Source organism: Thyridium curvatum (genome assembly GCF_004353045.1).
Source record: "Thyridium curvatum strain D216 chromosome Unknown NODE_160_length_20108_cov_77.057154, whole genome shotgun sequence".
Classification (NCBI taxonomy): Eukaryota; Fungi; Ascomycota; class Sordariomycetes; order Thyridiales; family Thyridiaceae; genus Thyridium; species Thyridium curvatum.
Window position 1 is genome coordinate 1 of NW_022156915.1, and position 20,108 is coordinate 20,108.

At 54.1% G+C, this 20,108-nt stretch overlaps 8 protein-coding genes across 8 annotated transcripts; 3 read left to right on the top strand and 5 right to left on the bottom strand.

The window, feature by feature from the left end:
* Positions 1–2,448: 2,448 nt before the first annotated feature.
* On the bottom strand, positions 2,449–3,714 carry E0L32_012356 (uncharacterized protein; the record flags this gene model as incomplete). The annotated part of the gene is made up of 1 exon (XM_031135187.1): positions 2,449–3,714. The coding sequence occupies one exon, from the start codon at positions 3,712–3,714 to the stop codon at positions 2,449–2,451; it is 1,266 nt and encodes a 421-aa protein (XP_030998515.1).
* Positions 3,715–5,068: 1,354 nt separating this feature from the next.
* E0L32_012357 (uncharacterized protein) lies at positions 5,069–8,143 on the top strand (the record flags this gene model as incomplete). Its single annotated transcript, XM_031135188.1, has 2 exons — positions 5,069–5,260; positions 5,384–8,143. The coding sequence occupies 2 exons, from the start codon at positions 5,069–5,071 to the stop codon at positions 8,141–8,143; spliced, it is 2,952 nt and encodes a 983-aa protein (XP_030998516.1).
* Positions 8,144–8,890: 747 nt separating this feature from the next.
* Positions 8,891–9,569, bottom strand: E0L32_012358 (uncharacterized protein; the record flags this gene model as incomplete). The annotated part of the gene is made up of 2 exons (XM_031135189.1): positions 8,891–9,154; positions 9,213–9,569. The coding sequence occupies 2 exons, from the start codon at positions 9,567–9,569 to the stop codon at positions 8,891–8,893; spliced, it is 621 nt and encodes a 206-aa protein (XP_030998517.1).
* Positions 9,570–10,983: 1,414 nt separating this feature from the next.
* Positions 10,984–11,501, bottom strand: E0L32_012359 (uncharacterized protein; the record flags this gene model as incomplete). The annotated part of the gene is made up of 3 exons (XM_031135191.1): positions 10,984–11,082; positions 11,158–11,219; positions 11,276–11,501. 3 exons carry the CDS (start codon positions 11,499–11,501, stop codon positions 10,984–10,986), a joined length of 387 nt encoding a protein of 128 aa, XP_030998518.1.
* Positions 11,502–11,980: 479 nt separating this feature from the next.
* On the top strand, positions 11,981–15,592 carry E0L32_012360 (uncharacterized protein; the record flags this gene model as incomplete). Its single annotated transcript, XM_031135192.1, has 4 exons — positions 11,981–12,058; positions 12,132–12,310; positions 12,377–15,468; positions 15,555–15,592. 4 exons carry the CDS (start codon positions 11,981–11,983, stop codon positions 15,590–15,592), a joined length of 3,387 nt encoding a protein of 1,128 aa, XP_030998519.1.
* A 1,222-nt stretch (positions 15,593–16,814) lies between these two features.
* Positions 16,815–17,101, bottom strand: E0L32_012361 (uncharacterized protein; the record flags this gene model as incomplete). Its single annotated transcript, XM_031135193.1, has 2 exons — positions 16,815–16,866; positions 16,920–17,101. The coding sequence occupies 2 exons, from the start codon at positions 17,099–17,101 to the stop codon at positions 16,815–16,817; spliced, it is 234 nt and encodes a 77-aa protein (XP_030998520.1).
* A 1,326-nt stretch (positions 17,102–18,427) lies between these two features.
* Positions 18,428–18,871, top strand: E0L32_012362 (uncharacterized protein; the record flags this gene model as incomplete). The annotated part of the gene is made up of 2 exons (XM_031135194.1): positions 18,428–18,626; positions 18,699–18,871. The coding sequence occupies 2 exons, from the start codon at positions 18,428–18,430 to the stop codon at positions 18,869–18,871; spliced, it is 372 nt and encodes a 123-aa protein (XP_030998521.1).
* Positions 18,872–19,743: 872 nt separating this feature from the next.
* On the bottom strand, positions 19,744–20,046 carry E0L32_012363 (uncharacterized protein; the record flags this gene model as incomplete). Its single annotated transcript, XM_031135195.1, has 1 exon — positions 19,744–20,046. One exon carries the CDS (start codon positions 20,044–20,046, stop codon positions 19,744–19,746), a length of 303 nt encoding a protein of 100 aa, XP_030998522.1.
* Positions 20,047–20,108: the final 62 nt, after the last annotated feature.

Genomic DNA, 20,108 nt, shown 5'->3' on the forward strand with positions numbered 1-20,108 from the left:
GGGGGGGGGGGGGGGGGGGGGGGGGGGGGGGGGGGAGGGGAGGTGTGGTGTGCGCTGGTGGTGGTGTGTGGTGCGGGAAACTGGGGCGGGCAGAAAAGTGTCTCTGAATGAATGGCGCTGCGGTACGTGAGTGGGCGGGAGCAGCTGGGGCGGCCAGTAAGCTCGAGTGCCACGCTACCGAATCTGTGCGGCTTTGTCTTTGCTGTCTCGTGGGAGAGTGGCTCGACTCTGCTGCGCTCAGAGTGTCCGGTATCACAATACGGTTATGGCCAGAGGCAAATGCATGGGAACCCAACAGAACTGTGCTCGAGAATTGTGCCAATTTGCATCCGTTCTTTATGGCCCCTTTTATCAGCTTGAAGCGGCCAGTAGGGCTATGTCGACCAGTTCGATGAAGATCGAAGTGTCGGATTCGGAGAGCGTCGAGCAGCTCGTGGAATGTTATGTCTTGCTGGACGAGAGCCGGCAGGCTAGAATCGAAAAAGAAACGGTGGGAAAACCCGACAGGATCAAGAGCGGTTGCCGGGCTGTTGAAAACCGTACTTCCTTTTGGGGGGAAAAGGGTCGCCAAAGTTGGAGGGTGGAGAGCTTAAGAATGGAGGCCCAGAGGTGGAGGAAGGATAGAGGGAGAAAGAAAAGGAGGATCAAATCAAGACCTCCTGCTTACAAGCTCCTTTCGAGAAAGGGTCTTGGGCGAGAAGGGAAGTGAAGGGCGAGGAAGAGCCCGTGAACCAGTGGTCTCTGGGGGATGATGATAATAATTTGGGACGGATCTACCCAGGAGCTCTCAGAAAAGTCACAAGCGGGCGACCAAGACGGCAAGGTCGAGAAATTTGGGGGAAGGGGACAGGATCAACCAATAGTGGGCCCGAAACAATTCCCAGGGTCTAGGCCTGTTTCGGCTTGGCGTGCTTTTCTAGAATACCTGACTTAGTACCTACTTGTAGGTACCGACCTTACCTCATTGAAATCCATGTATTGGATTGCATGACGGGTGACAAAACTACGAGTAGCCATGAATCCTTGCGGTCAGGCAATGTGGGTGGTTACAGAAGAAAAAGACAAATTAGCAATCAGCCTTTTCTATGTTGGTGACTTGACTTAATCTGTGACTCAATTGTGCTTCTCTCCATACGTGCAGGACCTAGGAGACGACAGCAGGCAGTTGATGCAGACTCGCGTGACTACTTATGGGGCCAAGACTTTAGGTGTGTCTAGTCAAACATCGCGCTTGCTTGGGGCTGACTGTCTGGTTGACTGATTGACTGACGACAAGCAGTTGAGACTAAAAGCAGTTGCTAACAGGAAGTCATCATTGAGATGCAGGTAGGTATTTATTCCACTGACATACTGCCTTGCAATTGGCTCTTTCTCTTTTGCTGGCCAAATTGTAAGTTATATCGACCTTACTTACTTTAGGTACTGTACCATCTTTCACCATATCATACATTTCTCATGCCATGATCGAACATGCGAGCTGAGCATCTACGATAGATTGGTTGGCACAGACCGAGTGCTCTGTCCTGACCTTTCTTTTCTCCTCGTTCCTTCCGTTGCCTCTTCTTTATGCGGCTAGGTGCAATTCCACTGTCCTTGACTTTTATTCCTACTCATATCAATCATCTAGGTACAGTAGATAGAGGTGATGATAGTATACGAGACTTCTTTGGCTGCAGTATATTTCTTCAAACATGATTTTCGAATCTTGTTATCACGTCAGCAGTGGTCCCAGAATCGAGCAGCTCAGCCCTAGTACCCATGTCGGTACAGCAGCCTCGTTTTCTTCATGACTTGTAGAATACAGTGCGGCTGAAGCCCTTATCTACCCTGATGTCAGCATTTGGCACCTGTTCAGTCTCTGCTATCTGTTGACATGGCAGAGTGCCCTACCTGAGATGTTGCGACCGTTGTGATTTCTTAAGGCTTGGCAAGTGGAGGAATCCATGGATGGCACTAACATCATTTCTAACGGGAAGCCCCTGATCTCCCCAGCTCCACAGCGGGCACTAAAGCAGGCAAGGTAGGTAGCCACTGGGTAGCTTCACGCTTTCACTAACAAATGTTTCTGACACCCAGTCAAGTTCCTCGTTTCTTTCGGGTTGGCCTCGGATATCGTAATCGCCAGGGCAATGATTGACATCGGAAAGGGTCTCAATTGAAAGGAAAGGAATGCATACTCGGATATTCAAGCTATTCATGGAATTCTATTCGAGGGGGTAAACCGTGTCAACCAGCAAACAAAATTAGTGATAGGTGGCCGAGTCTGATATCCAGTATTCGACTTGGAACACCCTTCTTGTCATCATGATCTGACCCCCAGACCAGCATTAAAAATCGAAATCAGAACCTTTCCTTTGCTTGAGAAATTCCTCTGGGGGCAGATCACGGTATTGTTTCCTCTGAGCAACCACCTCCCTCGCCTGCTCGCCCCAATGCTTCGGCCCAACATTAAAAGCGCAGTTTGAAGAAGTAGTAAGTATAGACCATCGCCGTGGCCAGAGGATGCAGCACCCACGGCGTGTGGAAGCGAACATGCATCGCGGTTGATGCTGCAATGACAGACTCCGGGGGAGCGTTGGTGAAGAAGTTTAACTGAGTGACTCCATCTGTCAATTTGGCCACTCTTTCAGTCCTGGGCCACATCTCCTTTTCGTATTCTGCGATTTCACGGTCAATTGACGCCGATATGTCTCCATTGGGCGTATGGTTGACGGCCTTGATGATTGCGCTTGCCAGTTTCCTCGCGTCGTCTAGGGCGATATTGACGCCCTCACCGGCAAAGGGCAACATCAGATGGGCCGCGTCGCCCAAGACTGTGAGACCTCGCTTGTGTGGCCACTTGAAGCCCACAGGAAGCATGTATAGACTCCTCGCACTGCAGGGACCTTCAGCCAAAGATATGGCCTGTTTGAGGGTTGGATGCCAATCAGCCCAGATCGAATCGGAACTCAGCATGTGTGTCTTGACCTCATCCAGGTTGGACGGATCATATCCGCAGTTTTTGAACCAATTTGGGTCGTCTGTTCTGAAATTGGCATAGACATTGATCGAATCGTCCCCCATCATCTGAACGGCCAGCATCTGACCTTTGTCGTGAGCGAAGACACTCCCCCGGTTGACAAGTTTGTAGAGCTCAGGTGCCGTATTTGCTGCATCCGGTACCCGGAGCGAATGTGCGCCTATCCCCACGAAGATTGGTTCCTGCTGGGAAAGGACCTTGCGCACTTTGCTCCAAGCTCCTTCGGCACCGATCACGAGGTCAAATCCTGAGCGCACAGTATGGTCGAAGGTGAGAGTGCCATCTTCAGAAACTGCTTTGAGATGATGGCCCCACTGAATCATGCCCTCTGGCAGGCTCTCGGTCAAGATGCGCCGCAGTTCGGCTCGGTCAATCTCTGGCCTCTGTCCTCCAAATCTTGACTCTCCGGGATTTGATGTACCCTTGACCATCAAGGGCTTCAGATGGAGGTTGGATCTGAGGAGATACTCGCCGTCGTATCTTGCCTTTTCCAAAAACTTGTCGAAAAGCCCGGCATCTTGCATCGCGGCAAGGCCTGTTTCGGTGTGGAGGTCAAGCGTTCCGCCCTGCGAGCGATAATCTGGCGACTGCTCGCCCTCGAACACTACGGCGTCAATATCAGAGAGATGGAGGAGGCGAGCCAGCATGCAGCCTGCTGGGCCGGCGCCAACGATGGCGATTCTTGGCGTTGGCATATTGAATCCGCTCAAGAACCAATAGCGATGAACGAGCTTGTGAGCACGATTGGGGTAACTATGAAAGGAAGAGCATTTGGGCTGGATGGCTGGCAGGTTGGAATTAAGTTCGGACTGGAATGATGCCGACTTAAGTACCTGACAACATAGTGAACGGCCAACACCGACTATTGAACGCTTTAGCGTTGCGACCGAGGCCGAGGCCGAAGAAAGACAATGACCGGTGAGGTCCGAAAATAGACTTCATGGCTGGCGTATTAGCACGGGGTTTAGCGACACAACAAACCTTCCGGGCATTAACGTGAAATACGGTCTTTTCATTTGCGCCCAAGTCAGGTTGAGACCGTTACCGAGTCGGTGGTAGGTCGACGTAAGCCGAACAGGACGTAGTGACGAATGCGAATGCGAATAGGCAGCCTAGTTTCCAATGCTGGAGCGAACCACGCCAAAGCTTTCATCAGTGTCTTCTACAATGCGCAATTAGAAGCACTCACTGATAAAGCTGTTCTGGTGATGGGTGACGTTCGGTGCCGAAATATATGATTCATCCAGGGCTACGTCATGGCAACCAATATGTGGTGATGGTCTGCAGAGGAATTCTAACAGGAGGTAGACCACTCTAGTAGGTGGTTTGCCTACAAGTAGGTACTCACCACTCACAAAGCTTATCAGGCCTCGACTTGAGGACTTGAAGGTCAGCCACAGCAGAGCCCATGAAACCAAGCGCCGATGGAGTCGACACGACAAGCATGCTGAGAAGGACTTGCTCACATCCAGAAAATGGCAGGCGATTGACGCCACCCCAAGGTGATGAAAGCTGTGATGATTCAGCTTTCCACACAGAGCTGGGACTTGACTTGTTCAGCCACACGTGGCGTAAGTTCACTCAATGTTGCATTGGTGGCACAGGTGGTTGGTTTTAGGTAGCCTACCACTCTATTTTTTCAGGGGCATTGTTTAGTAAACACACGGGCCACCTTGTCACCTGTAGGCACTAAAAGCGAGTGCTGTAGAGGAGCTGTCGAGATTGATGGTGAGGCATTGTCCCTTAAAACAGATCGAGTAGGCCCCATCAGCCGTTTCCAATACACAGTGTCCGGCAAGCTCCGCATCCGCGCTTTACCAGACTTTAACCTTGAGACGGCCATCGGGCATTTGCTGTACCAGTTCGACTCGTCACCTGTGTATTTGTCCGCATATTGCTTTCATACTTCTGGAGCGACTTGTCCATCTTTCAGACAGCATAGCGACAGGCCTGCCTTGCGCTCAACCTCTTGCACCCTCTCCTCATCCCGACCTGGTGGAGCTGTGCGCAACAGGAGGCGACCACGTTGGGCACTCAAAGCCATCGATAATGCAAGCACCAGGTCCCTCGAGATCTATGCAACGGCGTTCACCAGGTGCCGAGCCTGGCCCGCCTCCTCATATACCAGCGCGATCAATGTCTCCAGCTGTGGGAATGGCCGGTCCCGTCCAAAGTCGCTCCTCGACAGCCTCGAATCGATCTGCAGGAAGCAGTGGTGGTGGCAGCTCCAGGAGAGCAAACGTGAGTAGCCATGTTATTTCGTTGAGACCTTGACAGCATGCCTCTGAATCAGACTCCTCTCACATTTCCCTCGATCCCCAAATTGTCTCTGAGCCAGAATCTAACAACCCACTCTCTCGACAGGCCTCGAGTGGCTCTGGATCCAACATGCCTTTGTCTCAGATCGAAAAAAGTGTCACCCACCTACTTGTTGCCACGAAACAACTCCTCGAGACCCTCACGCAATGGTCTCGTGGGCAGGCGACGGATACGCAGGTATCCGATGTCTATGTGCGGCTGGGATATGAATTCAACATGGCGTGCCGGGCGTTTACTGCTATCAACGTCGACACTTCAGATCTCGGCAATGTCCCAGAGCTGTTGCGGAATATCCTGGAAGCGACTCTCAGCCAGGAAGCCAGCGTCGAAAGTCTCGAGAAGTACTTGCCGCGGATACGTGACATCATCATCAACCTCCTTCACGGCTTGAAGCGCAAACAGCAAAAACTGAGGCAGAAGCAGTCACGGGAAAGGGAGAATGGAATACCTAGTGAAGCCAGTGTAGGCCGCACGACCAGCACTAGTACGGTTGGAAGTGGGAACTCTGGACTAACTTCTCTATTGAACGAGGGACTTGAGAACGGATACAGGCCGGAGACGCAGCGAGAAGAGCCGGCGAGCAGACTCAACTCATCTCCTAGTCGGCGATTTGCGGCACAACGCGACCAGTCACAGGCCTCAATCACCTCTGAGCAGTCGACATTGTCCAGCAGTACTATGCAGAATATCCCCGTTCTTCCACCATATCCTAGCGACGAACCCAGCATAGCCTCTGGGCCTCCGGCGAATGATCTAAGTATCGACTCTTTCCCTCCACCACCACCGCCACCCAAATCCTCCCAGAGCGCTCTAGCAGCTCTTCAACGGGGGGGAGAGCTGGAGAGGAGGGCTTCGCGAAGATACTCACAGTATCAGATTTCGAAACATCTCGGCAGTGGTGCCAATGGAGTTCCTATTCTCCCTCCTCAGAATACTCCGATTCCCAACCGAGGCCGTGGGGAAGTGAGGGAATCCATGCGGGCTGTACAAATCCGTGATAATCTCAAACATAACCGTAATGAGTCGAGCCAGTCGCTGGCAGGCGGTGCCGACTCCTCACCAGTCAGAGCACCGAGTCGAGTATCGGAGGAAAAGGAGGCCGTGACTTCAGATGTCATCGACAGTCCTACTGCGCAAACGCCTGATGACAAATACCCCCAACCGAGCGCAACACTGAACGGCCCACCGCCTGATGTCTTGCCTATGGTTGGCGATTTTGGTGAGATTAACGGCACACCCGTCAAATCTTCAGAAACGAAATCAGTGGTGCCTTTGGTGGAGCCAACACCGACCAAGAGCCATCCGGTAGATTCAGAACCAGGGGCTGCCCCATCCACGAAAGAACTCACTCTCTTCCTCCAGTATAAGTCGAAGGTCAAGAAGTTTGTGTTGGCTGAAGGCTACAGTGAACTCACCATCGGTCGACTTCAGCTTGCATTTATCGAAAAGTTCTCGTGGAACACCCAACAGAATGGCGTGGACCTGCCTGAGATCTATATTCAGGACCCGATATCTGGTGTACGGCATGAGCTCGAGGATCTATCAGATATCAAAGATCGTACCGTTCTGGTCCTCAACATTGAGCCTCTGGACGAAGTCAAACGGCACATCGATGAAGGTCTTGGGTCTATCAAGAAGATGATGCAGGAGGTCAAACAAAACGTTGATGATCAGGGTGCAGCCCTTCAACGAGTGTCGGACAGGCAGCAGGAGGCAGCGAAGGACATGGCGCGCATCGCCGCGGCACCTCCACCGCCCATGACACCCCCTGCAGACTCCCCAAGGAATGCAGCCGCGGCTGTGTCTGGGCGTAAACTTAATCCCAGCCATGTGTCTGAGCTTCACAGCCTGCGCCGTGATCTCGCAGTCCTGCGGCAGACCTACTCGAACTTCCAGTCGGAGGTGCAAGGCTCAATGACAGCACTCCGGAACAAGGCCAACAACGTTAAAGTTGCTGCTGCGAAAGCATCTGTGCCCGATGTCGACGGGGACTCGGGTCAGGCATATGTCAACAGTGGCCGCAAGCAGCTCAACACCGACTCGGACCGGCTTGTCACCAAGGTCGACGATCTCCAGGACCTTGTGGAGGATCTGCGCAAGGACGTTGTTATGCGTGGTGTCCGACCCTTGCCACGCCAACTTGAGACTGTGACCAAGGATATTACGACTCTGACCAAGGAGCTCAAGAAGATGGAGGACTACATGAAGCGCGAGAAGCCCGTCTGGACCAAGATTTGGGAGAAGGAGCTGGAGGACGTCTGCCAAGGCAGGGACGAGCTGAGACTCATGGAAGACCTGATGGTCGACCTGCGTGACGACCTCGAGAAGGCATCCGAAACATTTGCGCTGGTCGAGCAGGCTACAAAGGAGCAGATGAAAGATGTCGGCACGGGCGCTGCTGCAGCTCCCGCCCGCGCCTTTTCCAAGGGCTTGAACAGGATCGGAGACAATGTCGGCGTCGATCCGAGCACCGCCAAGGAAGGCGTCCTCGGCGAGGTGCGGGCTCTGCAGCCCAACCACGAGGACCGCCTGGAAGCTATCGAGCGGGCCGAGAAGCTGAGGCAGAAGGAGCTGGAGAGCCGGCGCGTGAACCCTCTCATGAAGGAACTGACCGACTTCGTCGGCGAGGGCAAGCTGAAGAAGTCTGGCGGATTCGAAGAGGTGGAACGCGCACGCAAGGCCAAGGACGACCGGATCAGGCGCGAGGTTTGGGAGAGGCAGAACGGTATCATCCCGGAGGACCCGGTGGGCGAGGACGCGGCGGATCAGCCGCAGGAGGAAGCGGCCGCGCCTGCGAGCGAGTGATGTGATGGAGATGATGGAGCGGGCCTGGATGTCAAATACCCCCTTTTTTTCCCCTTTGAAGCAGTAGCGTGGGCGTTTATGTACAGTCTTTTCCATGTCGCATTTGTGGATTGCTTCCATTTCTATGCAATATTCAAGGGCAGATGTCTCAGTCTATCAGACAGACGAGTTCGGCAAGTCTTTGAATTTCTCGTATATAAGCCCTTCAAAGTTGCCCATCAGCCCCTTGATCTGAGCGTTACCAATAGCATATACATTCGGCCCAAGCATGGTGTCTTACTGGATCGCACATTGGCGGAGGCTATTGCTAGAGATATTAGTTAAGATTGGACTGCACTTGAGTAAGTTTACCTACGAGAATCAACGAGCGACCGAGTTTGGAGCAAAACTCAACAGTCACTGTTGGGCTGCGAGCGATGAAGAGGAATATCTCATGTGTAAATTCAAGCCGGCTAAGCTGTGTATGATACAAGTTACTAGCTGGATCACTGTGCTAAACACTCTCGTAGCAGATGACGTCGCAAATACACCGCCAGTACAAACGGGTGACTGATCGATGACCATCTAGCCATCCTGGAAAGATCTGGACAAAACCAGGCCAGTACTCTCCTCAGAAGATGAGAATCATGATGGGGCCATCAATGATAAGCAAAAACAACGCTCATAGTGAAAAATACATGCAATAAATTCTCGCAGCAAGAGTCATAGATGATCAAGAGAAGGAACAGCCGCCACATGTGGGCAGAATCACTCGCCGTAATGTGGAATAGGCATGCTAAGATCTACTCCAATCTCGTCGAGGAAAAGGTCGTTCAGCGTTTGCATGTCGCGGAGGTATACCCAGTCTCCCGAAGCCGTGCCTTGCTTCTGATGCTGCCCGTCGCCCAGGACGACCCAGTCGTACCTCTTGGGTCCTGTTTTGGGCGAGGAGAGCCAGATCTGCTTGTTGGGCGGTTGCTTGTTGATGACGTAGATTCCGATGGACGGGAAGCTGAGAGTCAGCACGCCAGCCTAGGAGACCGTGTCAGTCTTGCGGACCTTCGCAGGGGACGGCACCGGGCAAACTTACCGCGAATTCAACATCCACATCCTCACGCTCATCTTGGAGCTCCTCGAACTTGCTGAGGATTGTCTCGAGATACTCATCGGCCAGCTGATGGTACTCCCCCTCGGAAATTTCAGCCGGAGTGGCCGTGACTGGCGAATCCTCCGCTTGCTTGGCGGGAGGGTTCTCGGAGTCCGGCAGGATGCCCTTCTGCATGGCTGAGCTTGTTGACATGAACTTTCGGGTGTGGAGCGGCGCCGAGCCGGCGATGCGGCCGAGCGTCAGGAAAGGCGTGCTCCTGGCGGCTGGGCGGGAGCTTCGAAGAGCGCCGACAAGACCGCGGCGGGCCAAGCGGCTTGCGTTGAGCACCGGTCGGGACATGATGACGATGCGACGCGGGTGGGGAAGCAGAAGAGATTGACGGGCTCTAGCCTTGAATCGCTTCAGTGTTGTGTGTCTCTGAGAAGGGCGTCGCTTAAAAGCAGTGGTACTAAGTCTTGGACGTGATCTTGCGGACGAGGGTGGACTGATTGACCCTGAGGACCCTGGACGGCGCAATCAATCATCGAGCTTTGAGACTGCCGTGATTGGAAACGGCATCAGGCGATTGGGGTGGGTTGAGGTGACGGAATCCGCTAATGGCACTCCTCCAGCTTTCTTGGCCTCTTGCTCGCTCTAGGATGAGGCACGCCACCAGGCAAGGTGTGGCTCTATTAGGCCGCGTGCCTGAGCAAAGTGCAACCCCACCACTGAGGTTGAACCCTCCCTCGCTGCAAGCCCATCGCATCGCATCGCATCACTGGCGGTGCTAAACTCTCGCTCCTCCACCACTGCCTCTTTGAGCCGAGCTAGGGGACAGCTTAGAAATGAGGTCCTTGACATGAGAGACTGCTCATTATGATCAACGCCTTTCTGGTCTTTAATGGCCAGGGTCAGCCGCGGCTGACCAAGTTCTACACCCAGCTGGTAACATCACCATCTCGAGACCTAGTTGATATCGCTCTGCAATATGCAGCGAAAGCTAATATGCGCCGGCCACACAGGATACGAGTATACAACAGAGGCTCATCTCCGAGATTTTTACCCTTGTTTCGAACCGGCCGGCAGGCTCCTGCAACTTCCTACCTCTTCCTCCCCTCCTCGCCGCCTCGGGCACCTCGCACGCCCCCGGAGAACAGCAGAACGACGTGCCATCGCTGGTGACCTACAGACACTACGCGACGCTGTACTTTATTATCATTTCAACAGCTACCGAGTCGCCCCTCGCGCTTATCGACCTCATACAGGTCTACGTTGAAGCCTTGGACAAGCTATTCGAAAATGTCTGCGAGCTAGACTTGATCTTCAACTTTGAAACTCTGCACTCCACATTGAGTGAGATGATCATAGGTGGTGTCGTAATAGAGACCAGCCTTGATCGCATTGTGGCAGGCGTAAAGGCACAAGGGACGGTTGCAAAGAGGCCAGTCAACGAAGGGCGCGGGTCGGGCCTGGGTTCGGGGCTGGGCATTGGTAACAACTTTGTCTGGCACGGTCGATAAGACAGCCTTGAAAGCGCGACTCCAGAGACATGTTGAGTAGCGGAAGCAAAAGCCTTGAGAGATACACAAGATTCGAGAGGATTAAACACCAGGGGCAATTGAATTCACGAGGCCTACTGCAAAGGCCACGACCACGCAGCGTAAGAGAAGAGATGATTGGTATTCAGGCAAATGCAGCTGATTTGATATGGGTATCCGACACCAGACTCCGGTAGATGCAATACATGATCAAAATATCCGGCCCCCAGGCAACATTATTTCGTCGTGGTCGAGGGATGGTCTATGTCCTTCCGTCTTTCGAACCGCTCGGAGGGTGAAAAGGACCCCATCGTCTCCCAGAATCTCCTCCGCACCTGTGCGAGAAGGTGTAGTTAGTATGTGAGCCGACAATGTGGGCTTGAGCATACCCAGTTGAAATATGCACTTACCCCTTCGAAAGGTTGACTTTCTCCCTTCCAGTCCATAAATAGGACGCTGTAGATGACAACAACTATGACGCCAGTTAGCCCACTGACTGCTGACTGACGACGACGCAGGGCACCGTACATGTGATGCTGAAGAGTTGCGTGAGTTGTATGATCTTGTTCCACTTTGGGCGAGCCGATGCAAGCTTGACCCTCCTCTTGTACCGCTTCTCAAACTTGAACTGCTCATGCGGCGACAGCTTGGAAAAGTCTGGCGGCCACACCTTCTTGGTCTTGTAGGGGTTGTTCTGGATGGTCAATTTCGGCTTCGGAGCTGCCGCCAGCCTCCGCACCAGTGTTGGCAACATGATGCACCGAGGAGCGAGCCGTGACAAATCGTGGACCGACTGGTAGTTCTGCAGGTCGTTCTTTCAAGAATCCTGGGAGGCCGCGAATTGCCGAGAGAGTGCGCAAAAGCGATTGATGATGGGGGATGCGCCACAGTTGGTTATCGAGAATCAGAGCGCACCAGCCACCGCTAAAGAGGGTCCATGCGCACCCCTATGCTGGCTGGCGTGCACCCCGCGATCGCTCCCAGCTGGAATTGAAGTGCCCCTCCTAGGCCGGGCAGGTCAAAACCGCCGCCGAAACTAAAGTGCTGTTGAAATTTTGTGTGTCCGGCAGAACCAGTGACTCAAACAGCGACGGTTCATACACAGCGGACGGCATTTTACTTGCTTGCAACACGCCGATTTCTGCCAGAGACTGCCAAATAATGGTCATAACCTGGTAGATCAGCGATCAATACCCTGCAACGCTCCGTATTGCCTTTGCGACAACTGTCAACATGGCCGCTGCGGCCCCTACCCAAGCCATGTCTGGACTCCAGATTGCCACTGCGTCCAAGACGAAGGAGCTCAAGGGCGTATGTATTTCCTCAGAAATCCCTTGTCCGGCATTTTTCAAGTCTCAATTCTCTGACTTTCATGATTTTGTAGACCGAGAAGCGCGATAGCCTGATCACCATCGAGAAGAAGTACCAGCAAGCTTGGGAAGAAGACCACCTCTTCGAGCCGGATGCACCGTCCACCAGGGACTTCCCTCTTCACACCATCTCGCCTGCAGAGCTCCGGGAGAAGTACCCCAAATACTTTGGATGCATCGCATACCCCTACATGTAAGCCGTGGTTCTGGGGGAGTGTTCGGACCGGGTTGATCGTTTGTTGACCGCGATCTTTCACAGGAACGGTGTTCTCCACGTCGGACATGCCTTCAGCTATAGCAAGGTCGAGTTCACCATCGGCTTCAACAGAATGCTGGGAAAGAGGACCCTGTTCCCGCAAGGATTCCACTGCACTGGCCTTCCTATCAAGGCTTGTGCCGACAAGCTCGCCGACGAGATCAAGTTGTTTGGCCAAGAATTCGAGAACTACAAGGAGGAAGAGGAGGTTGTCGAGGTGGATGCCACGAAAGCCGTCGCACAGCAAGGAAGCCAGCGCGAGGACGTGACCAAGTTCTCCGCCACGAAAGGCAAGGCCGCGGCCAAGACGGTCAAAGCCAAGTACCAGTTCCAGATCATGAAGACCATGGGCATCCCCAAGGAGGAGATTCACAGGTTTTCCGATGCGAGCTATTGGCTGGAGTACTTCCCGCCGCTGTGCAAGCAGCATCTCACGTCTCTGGGCTGCCGTATTGACTGGCGCCGCCAGTTTGTCACGACGGATGCCAATCCCTACTACGACCGCTTCGTTTCTTGGCAAATGACTCTGCTCCGTGACCTCAAGAAGGTCAAGTTCGGCAAGAGGTACACTATCTACTCCGTCAAGGATGGCCAGCCCTGCATGGATCACGACCGAAGTGAAGGCGAGGGTGTCGGACCCCAAGAATATACGGCTCTTAAGCTCCGTGTTCTGGAGTGGTCCTCCAAGGCCGCCGACGCCATCAAGGGCAAGATCCCTGAAGATGCAAGCGTGTTCTTGGTCCCTGCAACCCTGCGCCCGGAGACCATGTACGGCCAAACGTGCTGCTTCATCGGCCCTAAGATCACGTACGGTCTCTTCAAGGCCTCCGAGAAGGAATACTATGTTGTCACTGCCCGGGCAGCCAAGAACATGGCTTTCCAGGGCATTCTAGCGGCCGATGGGGCCATCCCCGAGGCAGCCGCCGAGCTTGTGGGCTCAGACATGGTTGGCACCCTGGTCAACGCTCCCTTGTCAGTTCACAAGGACGGCGTTCGCGTTCTTCCTATGGAGAATGTCCTGCCTACCAAGGGTACTGGTGTGGTCACCTCTGTACCCTCTGACAGCCCTGACGATTTCTGTACCGTCACTGAGCTTGCCAAGAAGCCTGAATACTATGGCATCCAGAAGGAGTGGGCCGAGAAGGAGATCGTTCCTATTATCGACACCCCTTCGTACGGTGACCTCTGCGCGCCTTTCCTGGTCAAGAAGCTCAAGATTGCTTCGCCCAAGGACGTCAAGCAGCTGGAAGAGGCCAAGAACCTGGCATACACCGAGGGCTTCTACAAGGGAGTCATGAAGGTTGGCGACCACACCGGACTGAGCGTTGAAAAGGCCAAGCCGCTTGTTAGGCAAAGCCTTATCGATGCTGGCGAGGCCTTTGCCTACGCTGAGCCCGAGAAGAAGGTTGTCAGCCGCTCCGGCGATGAGTGCATCACTGCCCTGCTCGACCAGTGGTACCTCGACTACGGCGAGGACTCTTGGAGGCGGGAAGCACTCAAATTTGTCGAGAATGCAGATGGCAAGGGTCTCAACACGTATACCTCGGAGACCAAGCATGCTTTCGTGGGTGTGCTGAACTGGCTTAACCAATGGGCCTGCGCTCGGACTTATGGTCTGGGTTCCAAGCTTCCTTGGGATCCCCAGTTCCTGGTGGAGAGTCTGTCGGACAGCACGATCTACATGAGCTACTATACCTTTGCGCACTACCTGCACTCGGACATGTTTGGTAGGCAGAAGGGTATCGGCAACATTGCCGCCGAGCAGATGATCGATCCTGTCTGGGACTATCTCTTCTGCCGCCGCGATATGGGCGAGGACGTTCTGGCCAGTGGCATCCCTCGCGAGACTCTCGAGGACATGCGGCGCCAGTTTGAGTACTTCTACCCGCTGGATCTCCGCGTCAGTGGCAAGGATCTCATCAACAACCATCTGACCTTCTGCATCTACAACCACTTGGCCATCTTCCCTCGAGAGTACTGGATCAAGTCGATTCGATGCAATGGCCATCTACTCCTAAACGGCCAGAAGATGTCGAAGAGCACTGGCAACTTCATGACCCTGGACGAGGCGACGAAGAAGTTCGGCGCAGACGCGACGCGTCTGGCTCTGGCCGATGCTGGTGACACCATTGGAGACGCCAACTTCGACGAGGATGTAGCAGACGCCACCATCTTGCGTCTGTTCACGTCGAGAGAATGGATCGAGGACACCCTCAAGGATGAGGCGCAGCTCCGTACCGGCGCGACGAACAGCTTCCAGGATGCTCTCTTCCGCAACGAGCTCCACCGCCTGGTGCACGAAGCCAAGGGCCACTACGTCGATACGAACTACAAGCTTGCCGTCCAGAGCTCGTGGTACAACGTCCTCTCTGCGCTGAGCTTCTACCGTGAGTCTTGCGCAGCGGCCGGCATCGCCCTGCACAAGGATCTGATCTACGAGTACATCGAGCTGCAGGCTCTGATGCTCACCCCCATCACGCCCCACTGGAGCGAGTACATCTGGCTTGAGGTGCTCAAGAAGCCGCAGTCGATCCAGCTCGCCCGCTGGCCCGAGGTGCCGGCGGCGAAGGCGGGCCTGTCGGCGGAGTGGGACTACGCCAAGGGCACGGCGAGCAGCATCAACTCGGCCGAGAGCCAGCAGCTCAAGCGGCGGGCCAAGGGCAAGGCGACGAGCTACGACCCCAAGCAGCCCAAGAAGCTGAGCATCTACACGACGGACAAGTTCCCGGCCTGGCAGGAGAAGTACATCGAGCTCATGAAGGAGATGTGGGACCCGGCGACCCGGTCGGTCGACGACAAGGCCATGAACCCGCGCATCGCCAAGATGGGCGAGATGAAGAAGGCGATGCCGTTTGTGCAGAACCTCAAGCGGCGGCTGCAGACGGGCGAGGAGGCCGACAGCGTGCTCAACCGCAAGCTGGCCTTTGACGAGCAGGCGACGCTGCTGGCCATGGTGCCCGGCCTCAAGCGCACGGCGGGCTTCCAGTCGGTGGCGGTCATCCTCGTCGAGGAGGGCGGCAAGAAGGGCAAGGACCTCATGGATGGCGGCAAGGAGGTTGAGATCACGTCGGCTTTGGCTGAGAATGCAGTTCCCGGTATGTTTTTTCCCCCCTTTCTTTATTTCTTTCTTGAACCACGCATCATCGAGCGACGGTTTGACTAACCTATCTGAACACTACAGGGGACCCGACCTTCTTCTTTGAGAATGTTGCCGCATGAGAAACGAGGTGGGTAAACGGAATACAAAAAAAAAAAAGCTAGATAAGAGCTACATGGGAACTAGACGAAGAGCCAGATAAAGCAACTTGCTTCTTTGACAGACGTGCACATGAGGAAACTTGGGACTGAGACGGGAAAACGAAACAAGACTTGGTCAAGAGTACTTGGGCAGGTCAAGTAGAGTGAGTATCTAGATGAAATACGACAAAGAGTATCCAAAAAAGTACCCGAGAGCTAGTCATCCCAGTCATCAGGTGTCGTTCATGCAAGGGACGGGGCCAATCGATGTGGCCCGATTTGAGGTGTCGATACTGGACAAGTCATGAGAGTGGTGCATGTATTATCGAATAGACGGGATGGTTGTGTTGATTGACTCGAGCAGACGGCGGTTAAATCGCATCGGAGATGAGGACCGCATCTCCCGGTTAGGATGTTCAGCCACGATGGGCTGCTGGCTGGCCGCCACAAAAAAAAAAAAAAGCAAGAATTTTTTTGCACCAGGAACGGGACGGGAGTGCCTTGCAGACGAGAATGACTACTCCGGCACCCCCAGATGGCTTCTCCGGCACCCCCATTAGCGCCTTGGCAAACAACATTTCTCAAAACTCAAAATAAACCAAGGCACATCTCTCAATAAAATCAATACCATTAGAAAGCTCAACTTTCAAGCTTCAAGATGATCTATTTTTTATTAAGATATCTTAGGGTTAGTGGTTAGGAGGTTAGGGTTAGTGGTTAGTATTGGGGTTATGGGTCGGTTCGGGTTATCTGGGATGTGGATCTGAATTGATAAGGCCCCAGTTTAGTGACTTTTGAAATAGTGGAGGTTTTGGTGGTAAAAAAGGTATTTTTCTCAGGGGTGCCGGAGTAGCCATCTGGGGGTGCCGGAGTAGTCATTCTCCTTGCAGACTGTCTGAGGTGGTTAAACAACCTTAGCAAAGTAGAGTTGGCTAGCGAGCAAGAGTGAAGAAAAACTTGGCAGCGACCCCTGCTACTTCCGACGGGAACGCTAGTCAGAAACAAGGTTGCTGCAGAACCGAAGAAGGAGCGACGCACCACACCACCTGTCCATTCGACAAGGTATCTTTTCTTCCTTGCTGTCCAGAGAGGATGGACAAGAAGTACGGAGTAGGTACGCACTGCACGGAGTAAAGATAAGAAAGTGTGGCTCTAGTGTGCTAGTGTGGTAGTCTGCTTTGGGCTGCCTCACCTCTGGGTCTTGTCAGCAGCCAGTGTATCGAGTGCGCAGCTGGTTCTGAGGCGATGACGCAAGACTGGAGCCACAGTCGAACTGAAGATCCTTGTCAACCTAAAACCCCCCACGTACGGACCCATCAGACTCTTGCGCTGCGCAGGAGTACCGGAGCCAAGATAGGCAGATGTCTGTCTAGGTAGGTACTTACTCCGTAGTCGCTGTGCTCGGTCGCCTGCTCGACCGAAGCCAGCCAGGTCGAGAAGAACAGCATTGGCGAGCATTATTGCACAAATGGAGCGGGCGAGAAATGGCATGATGGGTGGGATGTGTTGGATGTTTCTGTCCTGGTGGTTTGCGATGCGCATGCCTCTTCTCTCTCTCTCTCTCTCTCTCTCTCTCTCTATTCCTTACTCCGTACATTCTGATTCAGCTGGTGCCTGCTTGGCCAGTCGCTGCTGCTGATCGCTGATCGACGCGGGCGGCGCATGAAGCTCCAAAACGGTTTGCGCAGTGACGGTACTGTAAATAGCAATGCAGGCAGACCTGGCGGGGCTGGTGCTGGAGAGTTCCGAAGAGGTTCGAGCAGCAACAGCCTCCGTTGCCATGCAAAGCCACGCAAAAAAAAGGCCACACAATCCTGTGCAGAGAGGTACCTGCTCTAGTGGTGGCCGTGTCGATCTTGCAGCGATGGTGTGGGTGGGTGGGGGTTCCGCTTTCTTGGTTGGCTTGCCAGCTCTAGTGCGAGCCTCTCTCTCTTTTTTTTCTTCTCTACACCACTACTGCATTAGGTAGGATAGCATGTACATGTAGCATTGGTTGGTATTTCCCCGAGCAAGACTCTGATCTTTTTATGGAGCAGGCTGTTTAAAAAGATGCATGCATCCTCCTCACCCCGGTCGACACATGCGCGATTGAGGGTCGCCGAGACGGGAGAGGAAACGGAATGATGTCGTTTGGCCAGATCATATACCTACTGCACCCACATCTTCTCCTGCTGTCGTGACACAATCTTGCTCGAAACCTTTTTCCCTCCAACTGAGTCGAGCGAGTATATACATACACCAGTACATCTACGGACATCTTCAACCCTCGCCGGGGGGTGCGGATGATAGAAAAGGAGGACCACCACCCCGTCCCCAACCCCGACCTCCGGACTCTCTGCATGCAGTGCACACTGGCCTGTCAAGGAGACATCGGGCTTGTCAGACAGAACCATACATACGCCAACCCTGGATCGATGAGCCATTGCGCAGGCTGCATAAGAGCAAACACCCACTAGCGACTGAGTCTCTTCTCTCCAACCTCTGGGTCCGAGACCTCTCTCTCTCTCTCTCTATCTCCGTCCATCCGCTGTTGATAACCTTATTCTCGACCGCCTGGCGCTGTATTAGTTGGCTTTTCGCATCTGCATTCGCAGTTTTGACGGCACGGACCCGACCAAAAGGAAAACAACAACAACACCACCACCTCTATCTTCTATCTCTTCTTCCTCGCCGTTACCTGTGGTTGCCAGGACGAGGCCGAGGCCAACAAAGCATTGGCCATAATCTGTACTGCTTATTCCTCATTGCTACCCAGCTCAACCCGCTCCTCGCCTGCACTCGATCGGCAGACAGCAAGCACAGCCTGTCCCAGCCGCAATGAAGCTCTCGTCTATCCAATCCGTGGTCGGCGTCGTCCTTGTCGGCGCATGCCGCGTGGCCAACGCGCAAGACTCAGCTTCCTCCTCCGCCGAGGGCCCGATCTTCAGCATCCAGACCAGGACAGACCTGACCACGACGACGAGCCTGCCCAGCGAGCCGACCATAGTCAGCGTGACCGGCGTCACGACGGTGCCCCGTAAGTTACCCTCTCTGGCCAACCTTCCAAGCGGATGTATGATAAAGAATCTAACAGAACTACTGTTTTCAGATCCTCACATCACCACCAATGGCACCAACTCGTCTGTGACACAGACGTCAGTTCTGACAGGGACGCCCGAGCCGACCCCCTCGAGCATCAAGGCCGCCGGTGAACAGCTCTCCTTTGAGAGCTCCATGATGGGCATGGTCATCTTCTGCGCCCTCGGCGTGATGATCCTGTGAGGCAGAGGATTTGCTGCGGCCTACCTTGCTCTTCCTTTTTTTTTCTTCTTTTGCAGCGAAAGCGTGCCATCTGAGTCTCTTTTCGGTCCGTCTTCACTGGAGCACTGGGTGTGTCATTACACATATCAATGGTGGTGGGGGGGGGGGGGGGGGGGCCACAGGATAAGCATTTCCACAGAGCAGGTGCTCTAAGGCGTTTTACAGGCGTTCAAAGGAGAAAAGAGCATGTCTCGGGTTGAGAAGTCTCTGTTTTGAGGACAGCATTGGTGTCCACGGGCATGGCAGCAGGGCATGAGACATGAGTTAGAGGTGTTAGATGGGGCATTTGTTACTGTGCCAGTAGGCTGGCCCAAGGGCCGGCTACATTAATGCTAATATCCTACTTGCAATACACCACACAAACATCTATGTACACATAGAGTGGGATCCTGCCGATTATCGCCATTTTCGCAACATTGACGTCCTGATAGAGCTGCGCCCTGCCGAGGCGGCAGACAATGCTCTGGCTGGCATGGTATGACTGAACGGGTAGGGCTGAGTCATCCGGCGTCATCCGCTCTGGCAGCCGATAGCCTTCCATTCCATGGTATGCCAGTAGCCAGGCGGCGAACATCGGTCGCCATCCCGAGTCTGACTATGCAGCTCGACTGCTGCCTCGCGGGTCTATCTCGCCTTGGATTGATCTGGCCCCGGGGGGTCGAAAACTCGGACAAGCCTTGTCTGGTGTCCCCTTGGTGTGAGGTATGTAGAGGGCATCTTATGTCGAGATCGAAGAGAGCCCGTCTGTCCCTAGCCGTTGTATTCGTGGTATTTCCACTCTCTCTCTCTCTCTCCCTCCCTCCTGCATGTTTGATGCTCGATACGCTTTTCCCTCACGCAGCGACGGGGACCTGCGCCGCCGCCGCCTGTTCGGCCTGGGCCTTCTCGGGCTCGGGCTCGGGCTCCTCCTCCTTCTCCCTCCAGAGGTCCTCGACCTCGTAGATGACGCGGATCATGAGGCTGCAGCTCGGGCACACGGCGATGTCCGTCTCCCGGTCCTGCAGGTCCGCCAGCGCGATCTGGAACCGGTCGCCGCAGGGGCACGGGTAGTGGTAGATCTGCATGTCCTCGTCAAACGTCATGTCCTCGATCTCGACCTCGTCGTAGACCGAGATCTGCCCGTCGTCGTCAGACATGGTCGGTTTTTGTTTCGTTTTTGTCGCTAAAGAAGGCAAAGAAGATGGTTTGGGGGGGGGGG